General features: G+C 36.9%; 1 protein-coding gene across 3 annotated transcripts; it reads left to right on the forward strand.

Annotated features, from left to right (window-relative positions):
* The first annotated feature begins 645 nt into the window (after positions 1-645).
* On the forward strand, positions 646-21,054 carry LOC149820772 (folate-binding protein 1-like). 3 transcript variants are annotated; one of them, XM_089982928.1, is made up of 5 exons: positions 653-819; positions 19,348-19,706; positions 19,784-20,118; positions 20,525-20,623; positions 20,898-21,054. In XM_089982928.1, the coding sequence occupies exons 1-4, from the start codon at positions 741-743 to the stop codon at positions 20,610-20,612; spliced, it is 861 nt and encodes a 286-aa protein (XP_089839054.1). In that variant the 5' UTR covers positions 653-740; the 3' UTR covers positions 20,613-20,623; positions 20,898-21,054. The 3 variants fall into 3 exon arrangements, with proteins under 3 accessions (XP_089839053.1, XP_089839054.1, XP_089839055.1); XM_089982927.1 differs by lacking the exon at positions 20,898-21,054 and having other exon boundaries at positions 646-819; positions 20,525-20,819; XM_089982929.1 differs by lacking the exon at positions 20,898-21,054 and having other exon boundaries at positions 19,784-20,179; positions 20,525-20,819.
* Positions 21,055-22,321: the final 1,267 nt, after the last annotated feature.

A 22,321-nucleotide genomic window follows, 5' to 3' on the forward strand; every position in this document is an offset into this window, starting at 1 on the left:
TATAGTTTGTGAAATTTCATACCAGAGTCAGGCTTGACCCGAGTTCTGACTAAGATCCATAATTTTTCAATGTAAAAATAATAAAAAGTATTATTTTACTGGATTTGGTTCGGGTTTGGTTCATGTAATCCTTATATGATCTGGGTATGGTTTCAATTAGACCCGGGTCCAGACACGATACCATCATCTTAAGTCAGGTATGGGTCTGGTTTCACCTAGGTCTGAACCAAACCCGACCCGTTGATACCCCTGTATGCAAGTGCGGCGGAACAAAACAGTCTCCATTGGGGTATTTTTGTCTCTTTCTTTTTCCTTTGAGACACCAGAGTCGGACCCCAGGGATTTGATTTTCGCATCGCAGCGACCTGCATCTGAGGTTGCAAACACTGAAAGAGACCCCCTTAGGTCCAAGTCACGTTGGGTACTCCGATACCAAACCCGACCCGTTTGCTATGATTAGGCCTAAGCTTTTGGCAGCGTCAAGCCTAGGTGAAGTTGGTTGGCCTTGCGAGATCTGGCGAACCAAGCCGGGCTTTGGTTCGGGGGTGGGCGAACCTGGCTCGTACCTAGCCCCGTCTCGTGCTAGGCTCGGTCTTGGCCCGTTTGCCGCGTTGGTCGCTCTCTTTTGGGTTCGTCGGGTCGCTTGGTCTTCGTCTTCGTCTCCTTCTCCTTCTCTTTCTTCTTCTTCTGCTGCTGCGTCAACAATGTAAAAAATGCAGAAACAGGGAGCTTAGAGAGAGATGGGTTATGTGCTATTGTCTTCCACGGCGTTCACTCTCTTCTTCAGCCTCTCACTGTACAGCACTCTTTCCTCTAAAGGTAAATCTCTCTCTCTCTCTCTCTCTATCTATCTATGTTTGTGTTGTTTTCTTTTTGGTCCACTTTGGTATTTGGGTTATTTTCTAGTTGGTAATAGGATCTAAGTTATACCCGTCTTTTGTTTATTTTAGAATTGGGCGTGCGACCATGATTCACTTTCTTTTCTTTTATCGAATTTTATGTAGTTGGTTGCTGTTCTCGTCTCCGAATCTTGTATTTACGGTGGTCGGGTTCATGCTTTCTATGCTAATTTTGATGCACAGGAGTCTCTTGATTCTGTTGGTTGTTGTTTTGTTTGTGCATTCTATGCGGAGTTGATGCATACCATATGTTTGGAAATTTTGCTCATCGATGATGTCTTGAGCTTCCTGCCGATAAATTTCTGATCGGTTTCTGAGTGATTGATTGTGAGGGGAAAGGAAACGATGCAATATTTCCACCAGGCAATTCTTTATACAATTACAATTTATCTTGATAGAGTGGTTTCTTGGTGTACGTGTGATTATGTTCTTATTGTACCACGGTGGTTATTAGATGCCTCTGGTCTTCAATCGAACCATGTGGTCTTGTTGGGCAAACCTGGTTCGAGTGAAAGTCAGTAAATGAGCTGGTTTGGTCATGTTTTTGAAATAGTAATTTGTGAAGAAGCATTTTGGTTAATATCGAACGAGATACCGCAAGTTTCATAGGTGGCATTTCAATTGTGGATTGAATCGACCAAGAGCATGAATTGTTGAAGAGCATTACAAACAATGACGATTCCTAATGGATCAAGAACATAATTCTTTGGGTATCTGGTCTGTCATGGCATCACCATCTTGATGGCCTTCTTAAGCATATACCAGCGACACCCACCTAAACAAGTACATGAGGTGATTTTTTATTTTCAATTATGAGAAAGCAACTCATGAAAATTACCAGGAGAGTACTTGAAGATTCAGAAGCCAGCGATGGAACTCATGGAAGAAATGCCCTACTAACATGTCTTAGAACATGTGAAGGAGATAGATAATGAGATTTTAATATTTCATACCAGAATTTTTGTAACTCGTCAATCATAAGACGAATTATAGAAAGTGATGTTTAGTCATCTACTCATATTTTCATATTGTGTTTTTACCAAGGTGGGTCCAATTTATTGGTTGCTGGGTTTTGAAATTTATCATCTTTCTTGCTTTTCAAATTCTGTAGCAGTGCATGTTTTCAGTGTAATTTTTCCCATGTGGCTCATTTTCATTTGGTCTAAGAGGGTTGTCAAGTAGGCAGTGTCTCTTTCGTCGGGTAACTGATTCATAAACATCCTGGTATGGAATTAGGCATCATTGACATCATCTTTTATTATCTTTGTCTTTGTTAGTGGAAAACATAGATTAGATGAGCATTTAATTACTTGATGTAAAAGGTCTCAGCAGTGCTTGTCAAACTCTTCTTGGGAAATTTACAAACAACAGTGGGATCAACATGCTATACATTTTGAAAACTAAATGAAGTTGATCAACTTGCTTGCAGTAAATTCTTTATCATATATTGGTGAATCCTGTTTCATGCTTATAATGGAACATCTATTGCAGTATCTCTAAAACATATGCATTTGCTAATATATTGCACTACTTCCATATAAAGCTCATTTTCTTCTTTAAAGAGAAAATTTGTTGTCTCTTCTTTCGAAATATTTATTTTTCTACTTTTTCTATCATGACAAAAACACTGTCATTTTTCTTTATTTTCTTTAAATCTCTTTTTTTAATTGCCAATATCTTTTCAAGATTTTCCCAAGTAAAATTATTAGTTTAAATTCTCCTCGGATTTGCTATAATAATAATAATAATAGTTTAGCAACTCCAATACCAATGACTGTGTGTGTGTGTGTGTGGTAGATGCAGACATGATGTTCCTTCACTTATCCATATCCTGATAATATAGGTCATAGTTCATTTATCATGTAGAGCAGTCTTTTCAAGATATAATATTTGACTTTTTGTGGTTGAAACTTCCAAACCAGACCAATGGACAAAACCATGATGCCCTTGGATGGTTCCTTAGGAGCATGATCCTTCTATTGTTGTGGATCTTGCTCTTGCTTCTTTAACACTGTGATTTTCAGAACCTGCTATGATTAATCATATTTTTGGAGGCAACTTCCTTGGAAAATTCAAGTGTAATTGTTTTTATTGGGAAAATTTTAATGAGTTTGAAAGAAGGAAAGATAGAAAAGGATAAAAGAAGAAACAAGAACGATGTTTTCCTACAACAATAAAAAAAAATCTATAGACGAAAAGATTTTTCTTTAGATTCAATACTTTTTAGTGGTATCCTATCTTACAAATTGCATAGCTTCAAGCCTTCAATGATACCAACCGGTTACAGAGATCAGGCCTATTGGAGTGGACCATCTTGTGTGGATCCTGTGAAAATATCTCAAAAATGAGATAAAGTGTGCGATGAGCACAACACCACCAATGTGCACAAATGCACAAGAACACTTAGAACAAATGTACACAAAGGTACAATAAAGAAACTCAAATGCACAAAGGCATACAAAATATAAAGAATTTTATTGAGAAGATTGGAGAACAAAAGCTCCAAGAAGTGAAGAATACAAAGGGGGAACTCCCCTATTTATAATAAGAGAAGGAGACTTGGAGGGGCTCCACTAGCTGTTGGAGCCCCTCCAACGGTTAGAATTCTAACCGTTGGAGAGGCTCAACAGCTAGTGTTGAGCCCTCCAAGTTGACTTTGAGTCAACGAAAAATAAGGACAAAAAAACGAAAAAGAAAAAAGACAAAGAAGAAAAGTGAAAAAGTAAAAAGAATTATAGCATATTCATAATTATGAATATGCGCAAAAGAGGAATGACTAAAATACCCTTGCGGGGTTTACAAGAAAAGAAAGAAACAAAAAGAAACATACATATTTACATATATATATATATATATAAAGATAGATACATATACATATATACATGATATATATATGTATATGTATTTCTCTTTATATATATATATGTAAATATTTACATAAAGAGAGATACATTTTAACACCCTCCCTCAAACTTAGGGCACAATGACCGAAAGTTTGCTAAGGAGAAAGTTGAATCTTGGAGAGCAAAGCGCCTTGGTGAAGAAATCTGCCAACTGATATTCTGACGTTACATAAGGAAGGTCGATGATTTTTTGTAGATATGCCTCTCGGACATAATGGCAGTCCATCTCAATATGCTTTGTCCGCTCATGAAACGTGTGATTCTTAGCAATATGGATTGCACTCTTATTATCACAACACAACTTTGTGGGTTCTTTAATTGAATTCCCCATGTCTTGCAGCAACTGATGAATCCAGACAATCTCCATAGTTGTAGACGCCATGGCTCGATATTCTGCTTCGGTGGATGATAGAGATACCTTCTGTTGCTTCTTACATCTCCATGAGATCAGAGATTCACTTAAAAAAATGCAAAAGCCTGTAGTGGAGTGATGGTTATTTGGGTCACCTCCCCAATCAGAGTCAGTATATGCAATTAAATTCAACTCAGAAGAAGAGGAAAGAAAAACTCCCTTGTTTAAAGTTCCCTTTAAGTATCTGACAACTCGGAGAACGACACTCATATGAACGGATGTAGGAGCATGCTGAAATTGGCTTGCAGTATGCACGGCATGAGAGATGTCCGGCCTTGTGATGCTAAGATACATTAGAGATCCCACAAGTTGCCGGTAGGGGGTAGGATCCTCCAAAGGTTTCCCATCACCGATCTTCATTTTTGATCCCACAATTTCAGGGGTCTCACAGATTTTATCATCAGTAATACCTGATCTGTCAAGAATCTCACAGGCAAGTTTAGTTTGAGACAAAAAATAACCTCTATGAGAGTAGGCTACCTCGATACCAAGAAAGTAAGTCAGATACCCCAGGTCTGACATTTCAAACCTTTCTTTTAAAGTGGTTTTAATGTTTCTAATGCCATTTATGTCACTACCTGTTATCAACATATCATCAACATACAACAGTAAAATCACAATTCCTGCATCAAACTTTTTGACAAACAGAGCAGTGTCAGTGTATCATGAGGAAAAACCATTTTGAACCATTACATCATTAAATCGATCATACCAAGCCTTAGGAGCTTGTTTTAAACCATAAAGCGCTTTTTGCAAACGAAGGACTTTCCCCTTTGGTATGTTCATACCAGGAGGAGCATCCATGTAGACTTCTTCATTAAGGTCCCTATTTAGAAATTCATTTTTAACATCCATTTGGTAAATATTCCATTTTTTAATAGATGCAATGGTGATCAAACACCTTACATTAACCATTCGTGCAACAGGAGCAAAGGTTTCTTCGTAATCAATGTCGTATTCTTGACTATATCCTTTTGCGACAAGACGGGCTTTATACCTTTCAAGAGTGCCATCACTCTTGGTTTTGACTTTAAAAACCCATCTACATCCTATTGTTTTCTTTTCTTCTGGAAGACATTGAAAAACCCACGTTTTGGCTTTGTTGAGGGCTCTAAGTTCGTTGTCCATGGCATCCCTGTGAAAGTATCTCCAACAAGATACTAATATCAAGACCTTAATATTCTTGATATTGAACCCACCACGAAAGCACAATAAGAACACTTGTGCACAAAAAGCACAACCCACAAATAACTCACAAATGCATAAAGGCATAAAATAATGGAATCAATTTATTGAGAACTTGGGCTTTGACTCAAAGCCATGGAGAAATACAAAGGGGAGAACCCCTATTTATAACATCACTAAAGGGGGCCTTGGAGGGGCTCCACCCATAGTCGTTGGAGCCCCTCCAACAGTCACAAATGTGACAGTTGGAGAGGGCCCAACGACTATGTTGGTGGGCCCCCCAAGGTACCTTTTAGGTACACATCCAAAAAGAAATAAAAAGAACAAAAAGAAAAATAAAAATAAAAGAAAAATAATTACAGTCACATCCGAAAAGTGAATGTGCGCAAAAATAGGGAAAAGACTAAACTACCCTTATGACAAAATAAATAGAAATATATATTTTATATATATATTTGAGTAGATACATATACATATATATTAATATATGTATATGTATTACCATATATATTACATTATATGATTAATGTACATAATTTAACACCCCCCCTCAAACTTAGGGCAGGATGACCGAGAGTTTGCTAAGAAGGAAGTTGAAGCGCGGAGCACACAAGGCTTTAGTGAAGAAGTCTGCCAACTGATACTCAGACGTGACATATGGAAGGTCAATGATTCCTTGGAGATACGCCTCCCGAACATAGTGACAGTCCATCTCGATATGTTTAGTCCGCTCATGAAAAGTGTGATTTTTAGCAATATAAATCGCACTTTTGTTGTCACAGCAAAGCTTGGTAGGCCCTTCAATTTTGATTCCCATATCTTCCAGCAACTGATGAATCCAAACAATTTTCATGGTAGTAGTTGCCATGGCACAATATTCAGCTTCAGTTGATGATAGAGATACCTTTTGCTGCTTCTTGCATCTCCATGAGATCAATGAGTCTCCTAAGAAAACACAAAAACCAGTGGTGGAGTGACGGTTATTTGGGTCACCTCCCCAATCAGAGTCAGTATAAGCAATTAATTTTAACTCAGAACAGGAAGACAAAAAAACTCCCTTATTAATAGTGTGCTTTAGGTATCTCACGACACGCAAGATAGCACCCATGTGAACAGAAGTTGGTGCATGCTGAAATTGGCTTGCCGTATGCACCGCATGTGAGATATCAGGTCTGGTGATACTTAGATACATCAACGAGCCTACTAGTTGCCTGTAGGGAGTAGGATCGGAGAGAGGAACACCATCATCAATCTTCATTTTTGCTCCTACTATAGTAGGAGTTTCACAAACTTTATCATCTGTAATACCTGACCTGTCAATAATCTCAGATGCAAGCTTAGTTTGAGACAAAAAGTACCCTCTATGAGAGTATGCAACCTCAATACCCAGAAAATAAGTTAAGAAACCCAAATCAGACATTTCAAACTTATCCTTTAATATGGACTTTATGCTTTTAATCCCTTTAGAATCACTCCCAGTAATAAGCATGTCATCCACATATAGCAACAGAATAACAATCTCTGCATTAGACTTTCTAACAAACAAAGCAGTATCAGTAAAGCATGATGAAAAACCATTATCTAACATCACAGAGTTAAACCTATCATACCAAGCTTTGGGAGCTTGTTTTAAACCATACAGTGCTTTCCGAAGACGAAGCACTTTCCCTTTAGGATACTCCATTCCAGGAGGAACATCCATATATACTTCTTCGTTTAGATCTCCGTTTAAAAACGCATTCTTAACATCCATCTGATAGATGTTCCATTTGTTTATTGAAGCAACAGTTATAAGACATCGGACGGTGACCATCCGAGCAACGGGGGCAAAAGTCTCCTCATAATCAATCCCATATTTTTGACCATACCCTTTTGCAACTAAGCGGGCCTTATATCTCTCAAGAGACCCATCACACTTAGTTTTGACTTTAAACACCCATCTACACCCTATTGCTTTCTTATCTTTAGGAAGGTCTTGAAACTCCCAGGTTTTTGTTTTCTTTAGGGCTTCAAGTTCATTGTTCATAGCAACTATCCATTCTGGGTATTTACGTGCTTCCTCAAAATCCTTAGGTTCTATGTACGAGTGAATGGCGCTTAGACAGGCTCTATATTTTGGTGAAAAAGACTCATATGAGATGAACCTAGAAAGGGGTTTTCTTGATCTTTCGGTCCTACGAAGATTTCCTTCACTTGAAGGGGTAGACTCACTATCATATCTTTCGAGGGCACTTCTAAAAGTACTCCTATCTCTATGAGAGTAGGTTATAGGATCTCTATGTGGTTCTTCATTAATGGGTTGATCAGTATGAGTTTCAACATTTAGATTTGTTTCATCATCGCTAGTATCATCATCTTCAGTTAATAAATCAAACAGAAAAGAATAATCTATATTCTCATCATTAGTTTCAAGTTTTTCGAAACCACTAACATTTTCCAAGAAGCTTACATTTCTGGAAACATAAAGTTTATCACTCTTAACATCATAACAGCGAAAACCTTTATGAGTTTCAGAGTAACCAAGAAAGGCACAAGGAATGGCCTTAGGGGAGAGTTTGTCATTTTTATCAGTAAGGACAAAACATTTACATCCAAAAACCCTTAACCTGCTATAATCAGGTTTTTTTTCGTATAATTTTTCAAACGGGGAAATCTTGTTCAAGTTTTTAGATGGAAGTCTATTTATGAGATAGACAGAGGTAAGAGCGGCCTCCGCCCAGAGTTTTTTCGGTATATTTTGAGAAATGAGCAAAGTTCGTGTGGTTTCAATAATATGCCTATGTTTCCGTTCAGCCAACCCATTTTGTTGGGGGGTTTTGGGACAAGATTTTTGATGAAGAATTCCATAGTTTTCAAGATAGCTTTTAAATTCATTGGAAATATATTTTTCAAGATAACTTTCCATTGAATTGATTTAAAACCATCATATGAAATTTTTCCACCAACTTCATATTTATGTTTAAGAAAATATATCCAACTAAACCTAGTGAAATCATCCACAAAGATAACATAGTACGAAAAACCTCCCTTGGATATCACCGAAGCTGGACCCCATACATCGGAGTGAACGATTTCAAAAGGTTTTGTTGTAAACATGGATCTTTGAGGAAAAGGAAGACTTCTCATTTTTCCAAGAATACATTCATTACAAACAAAATTTTCATTACAAAGATGCTTAACAAAAGGCAAATAAGAGATTTTAACAATGTTGGGATGACCCAATCTCTTATGCCATACATGAATATCTTTGTTTTGAGCAACATTACAAAATTGATTCTTGGGAATTTTAAGAAAATCAACATAGTAGAGGTCTCTCTCCTAGAGCCTTCCCCAATCAATTTCCCGGACTGGCGATCCTGTATCCAACATTTATTAGAAGAGAACTTTATATCGCAACCATAGTCCGAGAGTTGAGAAACGGAAAGTAAATTTAAGTTTAGTTTTGGAATAAAACGAATTTTTGGGATAAAAAAATCTTGTTTTTCAAAATTACCCATTCCTTTAATTTCAAGAGGGGTTCCATCCGCGGTTGAGACAAAAGATGGAAGGCGATTTTCAGAATAATTAGAGAGAAAACAATGACTTGGAGTCATATGAAACAAAGCACCAGAATCAAGTAGCCAAAATGTCTTACCAAGAGAGGAAGAAGATGACATGGCGGCTCCAGAAGTGCCTCCTTTGAGAAGAGGTTGAAGAGCATCCATAATTTGATGAAGCGAAAGAGGTTCATTCGATGTTGAAGGCCGTTCCTCCGATTGGGATGCTAAAGCCGCGGCGAGGAATTTCTTCCATTTAGGACAATTGGGTTTGATATGTCCCGGTTCTTTACAAAAATGACAAGTTAATTTGCTATAATCTCTCTTGCCATATCGATCATTTTGCCCTTGATTTTTGAAATGGGGCGGTTTGTAGGTCTTCAAATTATTACCGGGTCTTGACACGGCATTGACCACTTCATAGTCATTTTGAGAAGGTGTAGCAAGAATGCTTGGGTTATTTTTACAAATCCCCATACGTGTTTCCTCACCACTTAGCTTGGTGATGACATCTTCAATAGATGGGGAGGTAAAAGCCGATAGAAGGGAGGACCGAATTTGCTCAAATTCGGGTCTAAGACCATTTAAGAAGTTGAAGAAACGATCTTCCTCAAGTTGTTTGTGCCTTAACTCAATAGCTTCTCCACTCCATTTTGGTTCGAGCATGGCAAGCTCGTCCCAAATAGATGATAATTCGGCAAAATATTCCCGAATAGATAAATCATTTTGTTGAAGAGTCAAGGCTTTCTTTTGGAGGTAGTATTTGTGAGACAAGTCTCTTGACGTATACATTTTTTCAAGGTATAACCAAGCTTCGGAGGCCCTTTTAAATTTGATGATGTTGGCATTGATCTTGGTTTCAACGGACGAAAAAATCCAAGACAATATTTTGAAGTTCTTCATTTCCCACTCATCATGCCTTTTGGAATATTCTTCTAAGGCCTTTTGTCTATCTTCTCCTTCAAGAATTTTGATTTCCCCTTTCTCTATAATAGAAAGCTTGGGTTCGGGTTCCGATATGGATCCTTGAACATAACCCCAAAGACCTTTTCCCTTGATGTGGGCTTCCATGTTGCCGGCCCAAACATGGTAGTTTGAACCACTAAGTTTAAAACCAAGGGAGAAGTGGGAGTCTTTTTCACCCATTATGGAGAAGAGAAGATGAAAAATAAAGCGTACCTTAACGGATTTTCAACCTTTTCTTGACAAAAGTTGCTTCTAAAATATTGCCCGGAGCAAATGCTTTACTCAAAAACTTCACTAGCTCGAGGGCACGATTTTCGAGGTGCTTCACAAGAGGCGAGATACACGATCTTCTTTCTTCCAACGAGGCTCTGATACCATGTGAAAGTATCTCCAACAAGATACTAATATCAAGACCTTAATATTCTTGATATTGAACCCACCACGAAAGCACAATAAGAACACTTTAGAACACTTGTGCACAAAAAGCACAACCCACAAATAACTCACAAATGCATAAAATAATGGAATCAATTTATTGAGAACTTGGGCTTTGACTCAAAGCCATGGAGAAATACAAAGGGGAGAACCCCTATTTATAACATCACTAAAGGGGGCCTTGGAGGGGCTCCACCCATAGTCGTTGGAGCCCCTCCAACGGTCACAAATGTGACCGTTGGAGAGGGCCCAACGACTATGTTGGTGGGCCCCCCAAGGTACCTTTTAGGTACACATCCAAAAAGAAATAAAAAGAACAAAAAGAAAAATAAAAATAAAAGAAAAATAATTACAGTCACATCCGAAAAGTGAATGTGCGCAAAAATAGGGAAAAGACTAAACTACCCTTATGACAAAATAAATAGAAATATATATTTTATATATATATATATTTGAGTAGATACATATACATATATATTAATATATGTATATGTATTACCATATATATATAAAATATATATATTACATTATATGATTAATGTACATAATTTAACAATCCCTCCATTCAATCATTTCCTTAGCTTCTTTAAAATTTCTAGGTTCTTGATATGAGTGAATGGCACTAAGACATGCCCTATGTTTTGGAGAAAAAGACTCATAGGATATAAATCTAGAAGGATTTTTCCTAGATCTTTCAGTTCTTCGAGAGTTGTTGGAAGATTCACTAAGATCACAATATTTATCTATTGCACTTCTAAAAGTGCTTTTATCTCTATGAGTATAGGTAATTGGTTCATTTATCATTTCTTCTTCATCATGAATGGTTTGAGGAATACTTTCACTTATATCCTCATTCTCTTTTAATTCATCATCGCTAAAAAAATCTTCATTTCTAGATAATAGTTCAAACAAAAAAGAATAATCGACATTATCTTCATGAGTTTTGTGTTCTTCAAAACCACTTATGTTTTCTAAAAAGGTTACATTTCTTGAAACATATAGTTTATCATTTTTAATATCATAACACCTAAAACCTTTTTGGGTTTCCGAATATCCTAAAAACGCACAAGGAATAACTTTGGGGGATAATTTATCATTCTTATCGGTGAGAACAAAACATTTACAACAAAAAATTCTTAACCTATTGTAGTCGGGTTCTTTTTTATACAAGATTTCATATGGAGATATTTGATTCAAGTTTTTAGATGGAAGTCGGTTGATGAGATAAACCGATGCAAGAGCCGCTTCGGCCCAAAATCTTTTTGGAATTTTTTGAGAAATTAGCAAAGTTCTTGTAGTTTCAATTATGTGTCTATGTTTTCGTTCGGCCAACCCATTTTGTTGGGGAGTTTTGAGACAAGACCTTTGATGAACAATCCCATTATTTTCAATATAACTTTTGAAATCATTTGAGAGATATTCTCCCCCGGAGTCGGTTCTAAAAATTTGTAATTTACTATTGAATTGATTTTGTATTAACATGTGAAAGATCTTGAAAGTAGAGAAAACCTCATGTTTATGTTTGAGGAAGTATATCCAACTATACCTCGAAAAATCATCCACATAAATAACATAATATGAAAAACCTCCCTTAGACACAACGGGTGCCGGTCCCCATACATCCGAATGCACAATTTCGAAAGGTTTGGTTGAAAACATAGTTCTTTGTCCAAAAGGTAAGCTTCTCATTTTACCAAGAATGCAATCATTACAATTGAAATTGTCTTTACATAAGGTTTTAGCAAAATGTAAATACGAAAGCTTGACAATATTTGGATGCCCAAGGCGTTTATGCCAAACATTTATATCCTTATGTTGGGCAACATTACAAAAAGAGGTTTTTGGAATTTGAAGAAATTCCATGAGATAAAGATCTCCCTTCCTAGAGCCTTCCCCAATCAACTTCCCGGACCGGCGATCCTGTATCCAACATTTATTTGATGAGAATTTGACATCACACCCATGATCCGATAGTTGAGAGACGGAAAGCAAGTTTAAATTTAGTTTTGCTATAAATCTAACTTTTGGAATAAAAAAACCTTGTCTTTCAAAATCACCAATTCCTTTTATTTCAAGAGAAGCCCCATCCGCAGTGGAGACAAAAGAGGGTGACAAATTTTTTGAGTATTTAGAAAGTGAAAAAACATTTGGAGTCATATGAAAGGATGCACCCGAGTCTAAGAGCCAAAGAGTCTTACCGGGAGGAGAGAAGGTGGTCATGGCGGCTCCGGAAACGGATCCCTTGAGGAGTGGTTGAAGAGCTTCCATGATTTGATTGAGAGCCAAAGTAGCATGATTGGAAGTAGAATGACCTTCTTCCTTGGTTGATTGGAAAGTAGTAGGCATAGCCACCATCTTCTTCCATTTAGGGCATACCGGTTTAATGTGACCTGGTTCTTTGCAAAAATGGCATATGATCTTACTATAATCTCTCCTTCCATAATGCCCACCATTTTCTCTTCCTCCTTGATTTTTGTTAAAATGAGGGGGGTTATAGGTTTTAACATTATTCCCCGGTCTTGAGACGGCATAAGCACCCTCATCCTCATCTTTAGAGGGAACGGCCAACACACTTAGATTGGTTTTATTCATTCCCAATCTAGTTTCTTCTCCACTTAATTTGGTAAGCACATCTTCCAATGGAGGGGAAGAGAAAGAAGATAAGAGAGAGGATCTAGTTTGTTCAAACTCGGGTCTAAGCCCATTTAAAAAATTAAAGAAATGATCTTCTTTTAATTGTTTGGCTCTCAATTCAATAGCCTCACCGCTCCATTTAGGTTCTTGGAGAGCAAGCTCATCCCAAATAGTGGATAACTCGGCGAAATACTCTCTAACGGACATTTCTCCTTGTTGAAGGGTTAAGGCCTTCTTTTGGAGATAGTATTTATGGGACAAATCTCTTGAAGTATACATTCTTTTAAGATATTCCCATACTTGACATGCCTTTTTGAACTTAAGAATATTGACATTAATTTTGGTCTCAACCGAAGAGAAGAACCATGAGAGTATTTTGTAGTTTTTCATTTCCCATTCTTCATGCTTCTTATTGTAATCTTCAAAGGCCTTTTCTCTTTCTTCTCCCTCAAGAACCTTGATCTCCCCTTTGTCAAGGGTAGTAATTTTTGGTACGGGTTCGGGAATAGTTCCTTGAACATATCTCCAAAGCCCCTTTCCTTTTATATGGGCCTCCATATTCCCGGCCCATACATGATAATTCGTTCCATTCAATTTGAAGCCAAGAGAGAAGTGAGAATCCTTTTCGCCCATTAGAGAGGATACAAAGAGAAATAAATGCGTACCACAATGCGAAATGAGTCCCTTCTTGATGTAGGAAGCTTCCAAAATATAGAATGAAGAGCCGAGTCTTCACTTCAACCACCACAACTTAATGGCACGCTTTACGAGGTATTCCAACGAAGAGAAAAAGAGCACGATCTTCTTTTCCTTTAAGCCTAGCTCTGATACCATGTGAAAATATCTCAAAAATGAGATAAAGTGTGCGATGAGCACAACACCACCAATGTGCACAAATGCACAAGAACACTTAGAACAAATGTACACAAAGGTACAATAAAGAAACTCAAATGCACAAAGGCATACAAAATATAAAGAATTTTATTGAGAAGATTGGAGAACAAAAGCTCCAAGAAGTGAAGAATACAAAGGGGGAACTCCCCTATTTATAATAAGAGAAGGAGCCTTGGAGGGGCTCCACTAGCTGTTGGAGCCCCTCCAACGGTTAGAATTCTAACCGTTGGAGAGGCTCAACAGCTAGTGTTGAGCCCTCCAAGTTGACTTTGAGTCAACGAAAAATAAGGACAAAAAAACGAAAAAGAAAAAAGACAAAGAAGAAAAGTGAAAAAGTAAAAAGAATTACAGCATATTCATAATTATGAATATGCGCAAAAGAGGAATGGCTAAAATACCCTTGCGGGTTTTACAAGAAAAGAAAGAAACAAAAAGAAACATACATATTTACATATATATAAAGATAGATACATATACATATATACATGATATATATATGTATATGTATTTCTCTTTATATATATATGTAAATATTTACATAAAGAGAGATACATTTTAACAGATCCATGCCCGTTTGAAGGAAGATTATAGGCTATGTGTAGTTACTATTTACTTTTATGAGTTGCTTTGGATCTCCCTTGTCTATTCGGTTTAGATCTTTCATGTTGGGTGGATTTTCTTGTAACTGGTTTGGTCCCTTGTTTGGGTTGGATATTCATGTAAAAGGGGGTTCCATGCCCTCTAAAGGGTCGCTAGAAGTATTGCAGTGTTATATCATTGGCATTTTAGTCATTGTTGTTAAAGTATATATATATATATATATATATATATATATATATATATATATATATATATATATATATATTTCTTGATGTAATAAGTAAAACCCATTATGGGTATTTTAGTCATTTCTCCTTATGTAATTAGTTGCATTCATTAGGGGCACTTTAGGTTTTTATTATTTTTATAATTTATTCTTTTTATCAAGGGCATTATAGTCCTTATAATACTCTTGAAATAGAGTTGGTGGAAGTGCTCCCAACATCCCAATGACTCTTCTTTGCTTTCTTTTGTGTATAAATAGGGGGTGTAACCTCTCTTGTATGTCAAGCTTGTTTTCAAGCATTTTCTCAATAAAATCCTTATACTTTTTATGTTGTTTTTCATATCCATAAATGGCATTGTGTTTGTGATTGTATCTTGACTCATAAGTGGTCTTCATTTGTGTATGTTGTTTTTGCTCATAAGAGTGTTAAAAAGTGTATATATATATATATGTTAAAAAATGTAATATTCATATATAATGTATTTGTAGTTTAGTTATCTTTTTTAGTTTAGTTAGGAACTAGTTAGAATTAGGCTAGGTTTTTAATTTGGACAATTTAGGACATGTTACTTTTTGACCATAGTAAAAAAGCAACATGTACTATTGGAGTCGTTGGGCTCCCAACAACTCCCTCCAGCTCTTTCCTTTATGCTCTATAAATATGGAGTTATTCACCCTTGTAATATTAACTCTCTTGAGTGTGGGTTTTCCCACTTAAATGCTATATAATTTTTCCCTCTCTTGTTGTGTATACTCTTCTGAGTATTTCGGTTATTGTGAGTGTGTTGAATGAACCATTGTGTTCATTGAGAGAGATCTTTTGTGAGCCTCATTTGAAGCTTCGTTTGTGGGCTTCATCTTCTTACAATGTATATTACTAGATTAGTGGCCAAGGGTTACTCTTAGGAGTATGATATAAATTATGATGAAACTTTTGCCCCATTTGCTATGATGACTTCCATTTAAATTCTTATGATTGTAGATGCCATGTTGGCTTATTTATCAAATGGATGTCAAGAATGCCTTCCTCAATGGTGAAAGAAGTTTATATGAACCCACCACCTAGATACGAGGTTCCTCTTGGAAATGTGCTTTACTTGAAGACAACCCTTCATTGTTTGAAACATTCACTTAAAGCTTGATATGATCGTTTTAGTTCTGTTATGGTAAAATTGAGTTTTACCTCGTGCTATACTGACCCTGCTATGTTTATTAAGAATTCTGATGGAGGTATTATTCTCTTCCTTTTCTATGTTGACAACATGATCATCACTATAGGAGACAAACAAGGAGTTAGTTTTATTAAGAATGTTTTAAAACAAAGTTTTGAAATGATTGATTTAGGCTTTCTTAGATATTTTTTAGGGATTGAGGTTACACATTCCACTCGTGGTTATTTTCTAACTTAATCCAAGTTTGCTTTTGACATCATAGACATGTCTAAAATTACAAATGAAAAAAGAATGGACACTTTTGAAGTGATAAATGAAAAAATGAAGATACATGATGGCACACCTCTGGATGATCCTACTCCTTAATGTCAAATGATTTGAGCCCTTACATACTTGACCATTAGTAGACATGATATCTTACATGCAATCCATACTGCCAATCAATTCTATCACTCTACTACCACTGTGCACATGAGTGCCGTTATGTATATCATTAGATATGTATAAAATTTTGTTTCTAAGGAGGTTGCTTTGTTTTCCCTCTCCTCACTTGAATTAATTGCTTATACTGACTTCGATTGGGGAGGAGATCCTAATGATAGACGCTCAACTACCGGTCTCTGTGTGCTTGTAGGTAACTCATTGGTGTCTTGAAAATGCAAGAAGCATTAGAAGGTGTCGTTGTTATCAACCGAAGCTGAGTATCGTGCCATGGCCACCACAACATTTGAAATTGTGTGGTCGAAAAGATTATTGGAAGACGTGGTGCATATGCAATCACCCTTATAGTTATGCTTTGACAATAAAAGCGTTATCTACATATACGACAATCACACATTTCATGAGTGCACCAAACATATTGAAATGGATTGCCACTATGTTCGCGAAGAGTACTCGAAAAATACCATCATTCTGCCTTATGTAACATCAGAATTTTAGTTGATCGACTTCTTAATAAACCCATTAGGAGTATTTTTGTCATTTCTCTTTACGTAATTAGTTGTGTTCATTAGGGGCACTTTAGGTGTTTATTATTTTTGTAATTTAGTTTTTTTATCAAGGGCATTATAGTCCTTATAATGCTCTTGAAATAGAGTTGTTGAGAGTGCTCCCAACAACTATAAGTGGCATTGTGTTTGTGATTGTATCTTGACCAGAGTTACGAGAAGCTTCTTAGATAGGTGGGAAGCTCGCTTCCAAAGCCTGATACTCCTCGCTTCCGAAACTTGATAAGAATCTCTATTCCCCCACACTTCTCCTTTGCTTTCCACATGCTTCATCTATTCTATTATATGTTCTCTCACTCTACTTTTCATGTTTTTTATGTGTTTCCTTTCATGCTTCTCACTCACTTCCATGTGCTTTCTGGAAATTGACAGTTATCATTTTTAGATTTTGTTAAAAGTTTAATTTACACTAAAAAATCATTAAATTTAAGAAGTCACTTTTATTTTAGTTTTTATTTGTGTTCCATTTTAATTCTCATTTAATTTTTATATTGTTTTTTATTACTCGCTTCCCGCTTCATATACATTTTAAAATGCATCGATTCTCATTTCTGCTTTCTGATCATTTCCCGCTTCCGCTTCCTAGTCTGGCAACCTTGATCTTGACCCATAAGTGGTCTCCATTTGTGTATGTTGTTCTTTCCCATAAGAGGCATTTGTTTGTGTTGATCACATTTCATTACAATTGTGTGGGTAGATAGGCTTCTAGAGGAAGTTGGACCCATGATAGGTCTATAAGTAAGGAGTCTTGTAATAAATTAACATCTTTTGGCTAATGAACTGCTTTGAGAGCTCTATTTGGAGATTTGATATCCTACTGTAATCTCCGTAGAGTAGGATTAACTTTAACCTTGTGTTAGAGAAGCTCTAGATCTTAGGATCCACTAAGAGCTAGATAGAACCCTTCATATTTGTCATTCTCACTTATCCGATCCCCTAGACCCCCTCTCATTTCTCCCATTTTCTCTACCTCCTTCCCATTTTCCCTTCATTCCCTTTCAAACCCTTCACCTAAGCCTTCTGGTATCATTCAAAAAAACACAACAGAGTGCTTTTAACATAATTTTGAGAAACCATATGATAATATCATGATATTCTCTAGTCATTGCTCAACCCATATCACGGCTACATGGGTTCTAGTTTACAGCTCCTATCATCATGATACTTTGAAATATTGGAGTTATTTGGGAATAAGTTATAATCTGCACACCATCTCAGGCTTTGCAACTTAGTAAACTGTAGACTTTAGGCGCTTTGCAACTTAGTGAACTGTGCTAAAGCAGGATGATGAATACAAGATTGTAGGCAAAAGTGATCACATTCATGTGACTCAATTCCCTTATCTGATTCAAAATTCAACACATGTAAATAAGTTAATTTGTTTTATGCTTATGAAAATTGCAACTGCTTTTCAAACTCATGAGTAACAAGGTTTTCTGTTGTCGTGTAATTATGCTGCATTTAAAAATGTTTCACAATCACAACAAACATTGACCAAGGACATTAGTGGTTATTATGAAGCTCTATTGCCTGGTAACAGGGATGAATTCTGTAGAATCTGTCATGTTATACTGTGTAAAATATCTCCACTTGATGTTTTATTATGGTGAAAATTTCATCTTCTGCAAGGAAATGGCTATATAACTTGAAATGTCATGCAAATGCAAGAAGCCTCTAACTTGAACTGAACTGCATTATTGTGACCATAATTTAAATATGTGGTTCCTTTTTTTCTTACTTCCAGCCAAGTATCATATGGGCAACGAGTTAGTTACTGCTGGAAGAGGGTTATCTTCTTCATTTTCATGCCATACAAAAAAAGTCACTCCATTTCGGACCAGTTCTTGTGTGCTCTCCTACATTCGGTATTTTTGAATACTGGCATAGTTAGAGTTGGAAAATGGGTCAGACCCTTGAAGCCTGGCAGTCAGGGATTATGACTGATCCATTGATGGTCAGGTTTTATGAGTGTCTGAGGGAACTTGGACCCATGCATATTGTTAACGGGGTCGGACTTGGGTTGAGATGGGCGAGGCTGCATGAAAAATATATTACCATGATCTAAGCCTGACTTGGGCCTAGTTGGACTTCGAGCAGCATATGCAACCCAAATGTGGCTCTTCCCGGGCTGGGTACCTGAAGCCCATCAGGTACCTGGGCCAATGTCCCACCCCTTAGCATACCTAGAACTACCGGAGGACTTGTATATTTTGTTAAGTAGACGATTTATGGTTTATTAGTTCAAGTAGGCTCTTGTTTATTTTGGAATTTGATCCTTTTTCGTTTGTGTTGGGGTGCTTGTCACTTTCTTGTATTTGCTTATTCTTTTAACAAGTATTTTCAGCTCAATTTTCGAAAAAAGGGTCCTATTGGAAATCTATCTTGTTCTCCTGGAATGAAATTGAGAAATTCTCACTGAGCTGATATTGTGAAGGATTTCCTAAGAAAATGAGCATTTTTTGCTTTTCTGCACTGTAGAACAATCAAGTGGAGTGTGTATTTCTCCTGGTGGACGCTTCCCTCCATTCTCACTTGATGGACATCCTCCCAGGAAAGCCAAAAAGGGTCCTAAGGATTTGACCCTTTGCCGTGTATTTCGGAAAAGCACATGCTGTGATGTAGCTCAGACATATCCTGCATTACTATCCATCAGAAGACTTGCTTCTTTTGGGGAAGCCAATGAAGAATGCTTGCACTTATGGGAACTGTTGGAATGCTCAATATGTGATCCACATGTTGGTGTTCGACGAGGACTGCCAGTCATATGTGCCTCTCTTTGTGATGCAATTTTCCAGTCTTGCTCAAATGCCTATTTTGCTGTTGATGGAAAGACCCAGGTGGGTATGCTTAGAGGTTTTGGATAATTTGGTAAAGTTCATCACTGCTTGATTTCATATTGCTGTGGCTGTGACAGGTCCTATCACCTTGTGGATCAAGGGACATTCTTTGCAGTAAAGCATCTGAAATAATTTCAAATGGTTCAGAGCTTTGCCGCTTTGCAGGTTTCTCTATAGAACAATCTAGCAACGGTTACCATATCACTGAAGATTCCTTCTGCTATGGTGGGAAAACCACTTTTGACTCGATCTCAGATTCATGGAGGCGCTCACAGTCTGAATCATCAGAAGATGCTCAAGAGCTTGGGCTGTTGAATGATTTCCTTCAATGGACTGGCCAAATGACCTTCAGTGAGAAAGTTTCATGGGCGGTTGGAGGATTGGTCCTTACTGCTGGGCTTCTGCTCTTCGGGTTGGTTCTACTATAAGTGTAACCTTCATCATGCTTCAACATGCATAGCTGGAAGTTGCTTGTAGGTCTATCAATGAGCCACACAAATTTTGAGTTAGTAAAAAACACGGTCTTGTAACTTTCATTTGCTTTTAGTCTACTAGAGATTCCACACAGAGCTATTGAAACTGCAATTTGGTTATCCTTGCTGCAAGTGGGAAAACCTTAACCATGTACATAGCAAATCAGTTTTCACTTTCATCTCTTTCCCTAATATTTTTATTTCCTTTTGAGATTGATGCATTCACCACTGTCTGTGTTGTATGCATTTGATATTAGTAGGTTTCGTAGGCTATGGTGCTACAGTTTTGGCTTGATTAGTTTCACTATTTATGACATTATATTCCATCTGCTGGATTACGTGCAGTAAAAGGAAGAGATATAGTCACCGGCAGAAGCAAGCAGCACTTCATCGGGCAACTCAGAGGATCAGAAGAGGATCGGCAACCCGCTAGTGCTCACGCAGGTTGGAAGGGATATTCCAGTGATATTTTGCATTAGCCAATACCTATGCATTCCTTCTGGTTATACAAGAGCTTGTGGATGGTTCTGTCCTAGTATGGTCTTTCTGGTTGAGGGTTGTATTTGTTTTGTCATCATTTTGAATTGAAAATCAAATTTTATTCTAGTTTTGCTTTTACAGTAAAAATAATGCTCTTTTTTATTTAATTTTTATGTATGATTGGTCTTAAGGCTTTGCCCTTTTTCTGGTTTTTCTTTTCCTGTTTTTTGATGTTCAGGTTAAGTGTGAATGCCTCAACAAGGAAGTATGTTTCAGATACAGCCACCAGTGTATCTATTAATGCAAAAAGCAGTGCTATGCCATAAGCAAGGCTTGACTGGCTTCATTCCAAATGTGTCCTGTCCCATTCAAACAAAACATACAACTATACATATGATCCCCTATCACAATTTATGCCATTTACAGATACATGCAGTCATATGGCAACCTCACAATGTATAAGCTGATGGGGAAAAAAGTAAATTCAGATGGGTTTGTGCATCACACGTGCACACACACACACACACTGATAATTCAGAAATCAAAGCATGAGTATACATACTCAGTTCATGGAATCATGATTCACAATTCTAACATATTGTAATTTATAAATCTAACTTAAAGCTTATACATGCATGTGTATATGGTTCAGTTGAAGTTATCAGGAAAGCACTTTATTTCTCAAGGCCCTTGCCTTGTTTGACACCATGAGCATTTGACATGGGTACAGAGCACGCCTCAGTGTCCATATGAGGTAGCTAGGTAGCTCAAAGAGCACACCTGAACTTTTTGATATCTTGTGTTGTTAAGGGCTTGTTTGTTTTGAACACGGCTAGGAAATGTAAAAGTTTTGCCTCTGTGAATGTTTATGACATGATTCACTTTTTCATACACAACTTTCTGATGTTTGCTTTTAGGTTGTGAATTTGACTTTGTGTGAAAATCTATCATGTGAGAATGTGTCATGTCATGTCACTGCTTTATCACTTTCACAACTAAGCATTGCAAGTTATTCACAGGGTTAGACTTGTGTAAAACTTTTACAAGTTTTAAGGCTTCGAACAGATTGAATCACTTTAACATGATGCATTTTCGCATGTTTGCAACACCCTGTGAAAGTTCTGAGATTGTGAATCACATTCACAAGAAACTTGTGAAAAGTTTCAAAATCACAGGTGTTGCCAATATGCCCTAATTTGGTTTTTTGTTTTTCCTAAAAGGGAAGGGATTATTTAGGTTCAACCAAAACTTACATAGTTATGTATTCTGAACACCAGGCTAGAGATTAAAATCCTGACCCTCTCCAATTTATTGACTGGTTGGAAAATTACGAACTAAGCAGAGCAAGATTGCATTGTTTTGGAGGCTTTATTACATCGTTACTTGACCAAAAATTTTGGGAACACCTAGATTTAATGTGATTCTTACAACAATTACAAGTCTCTCTATTTCTGGTAGTACAAATCTGCAAGAGATGTGCATGTCAGCTCAAAAGAATCACAAGGCACACCAACAACCTGTGGTCGTGCAGATGCTTACAATAAAATAAGCACTTATGTTTACCTCATAATTTGGCAATTATTTTTAAAAGTTAAATTCCAAAATATTCTTGCATAAATTATGTCATGAACTTTGTCATGTTCTTTCATTATTCTCATTAGT

This window comes from Nuphar pumila, chromosome 12 (genome assembly GCF_984573655.1).
Source record: "Nuphar pumila chromosome 12, dmNupPumi1.hap1.1, whole genome shotgun sequence".
NCBI lineage: Eukaryota > Viridiplantae > Streptophyta > Magnoliopsida > Nymphaeales > Nymphaeaceae > Nuphar > Nuphar pumila.

Bases quoted from the DNA above. Each gene is read 5' to 3' on its own strand.
- LOC149820772 (XM_089982927.1), top strand. From the start codon at position 741: ATGGGTTATGTGCTATTGTCTTCCACGGCGTTCACTCTCTTCTTCAGC. The intron at 19,707-19,783 runs GTGGGTATGCTT...TGGCTGTGACAG, and splicing joins CTGTTGATGGAAAGACCCAG to GTCCTATCACCTTGTGGATC. The intron at 20,119-20,524 runs GTTGGTTCTACT...GATTACGTGCAG, and splicing joins GCTGGGCTTCTGCTCTTCGG to TAAAAGGAAGAGATATAGTC.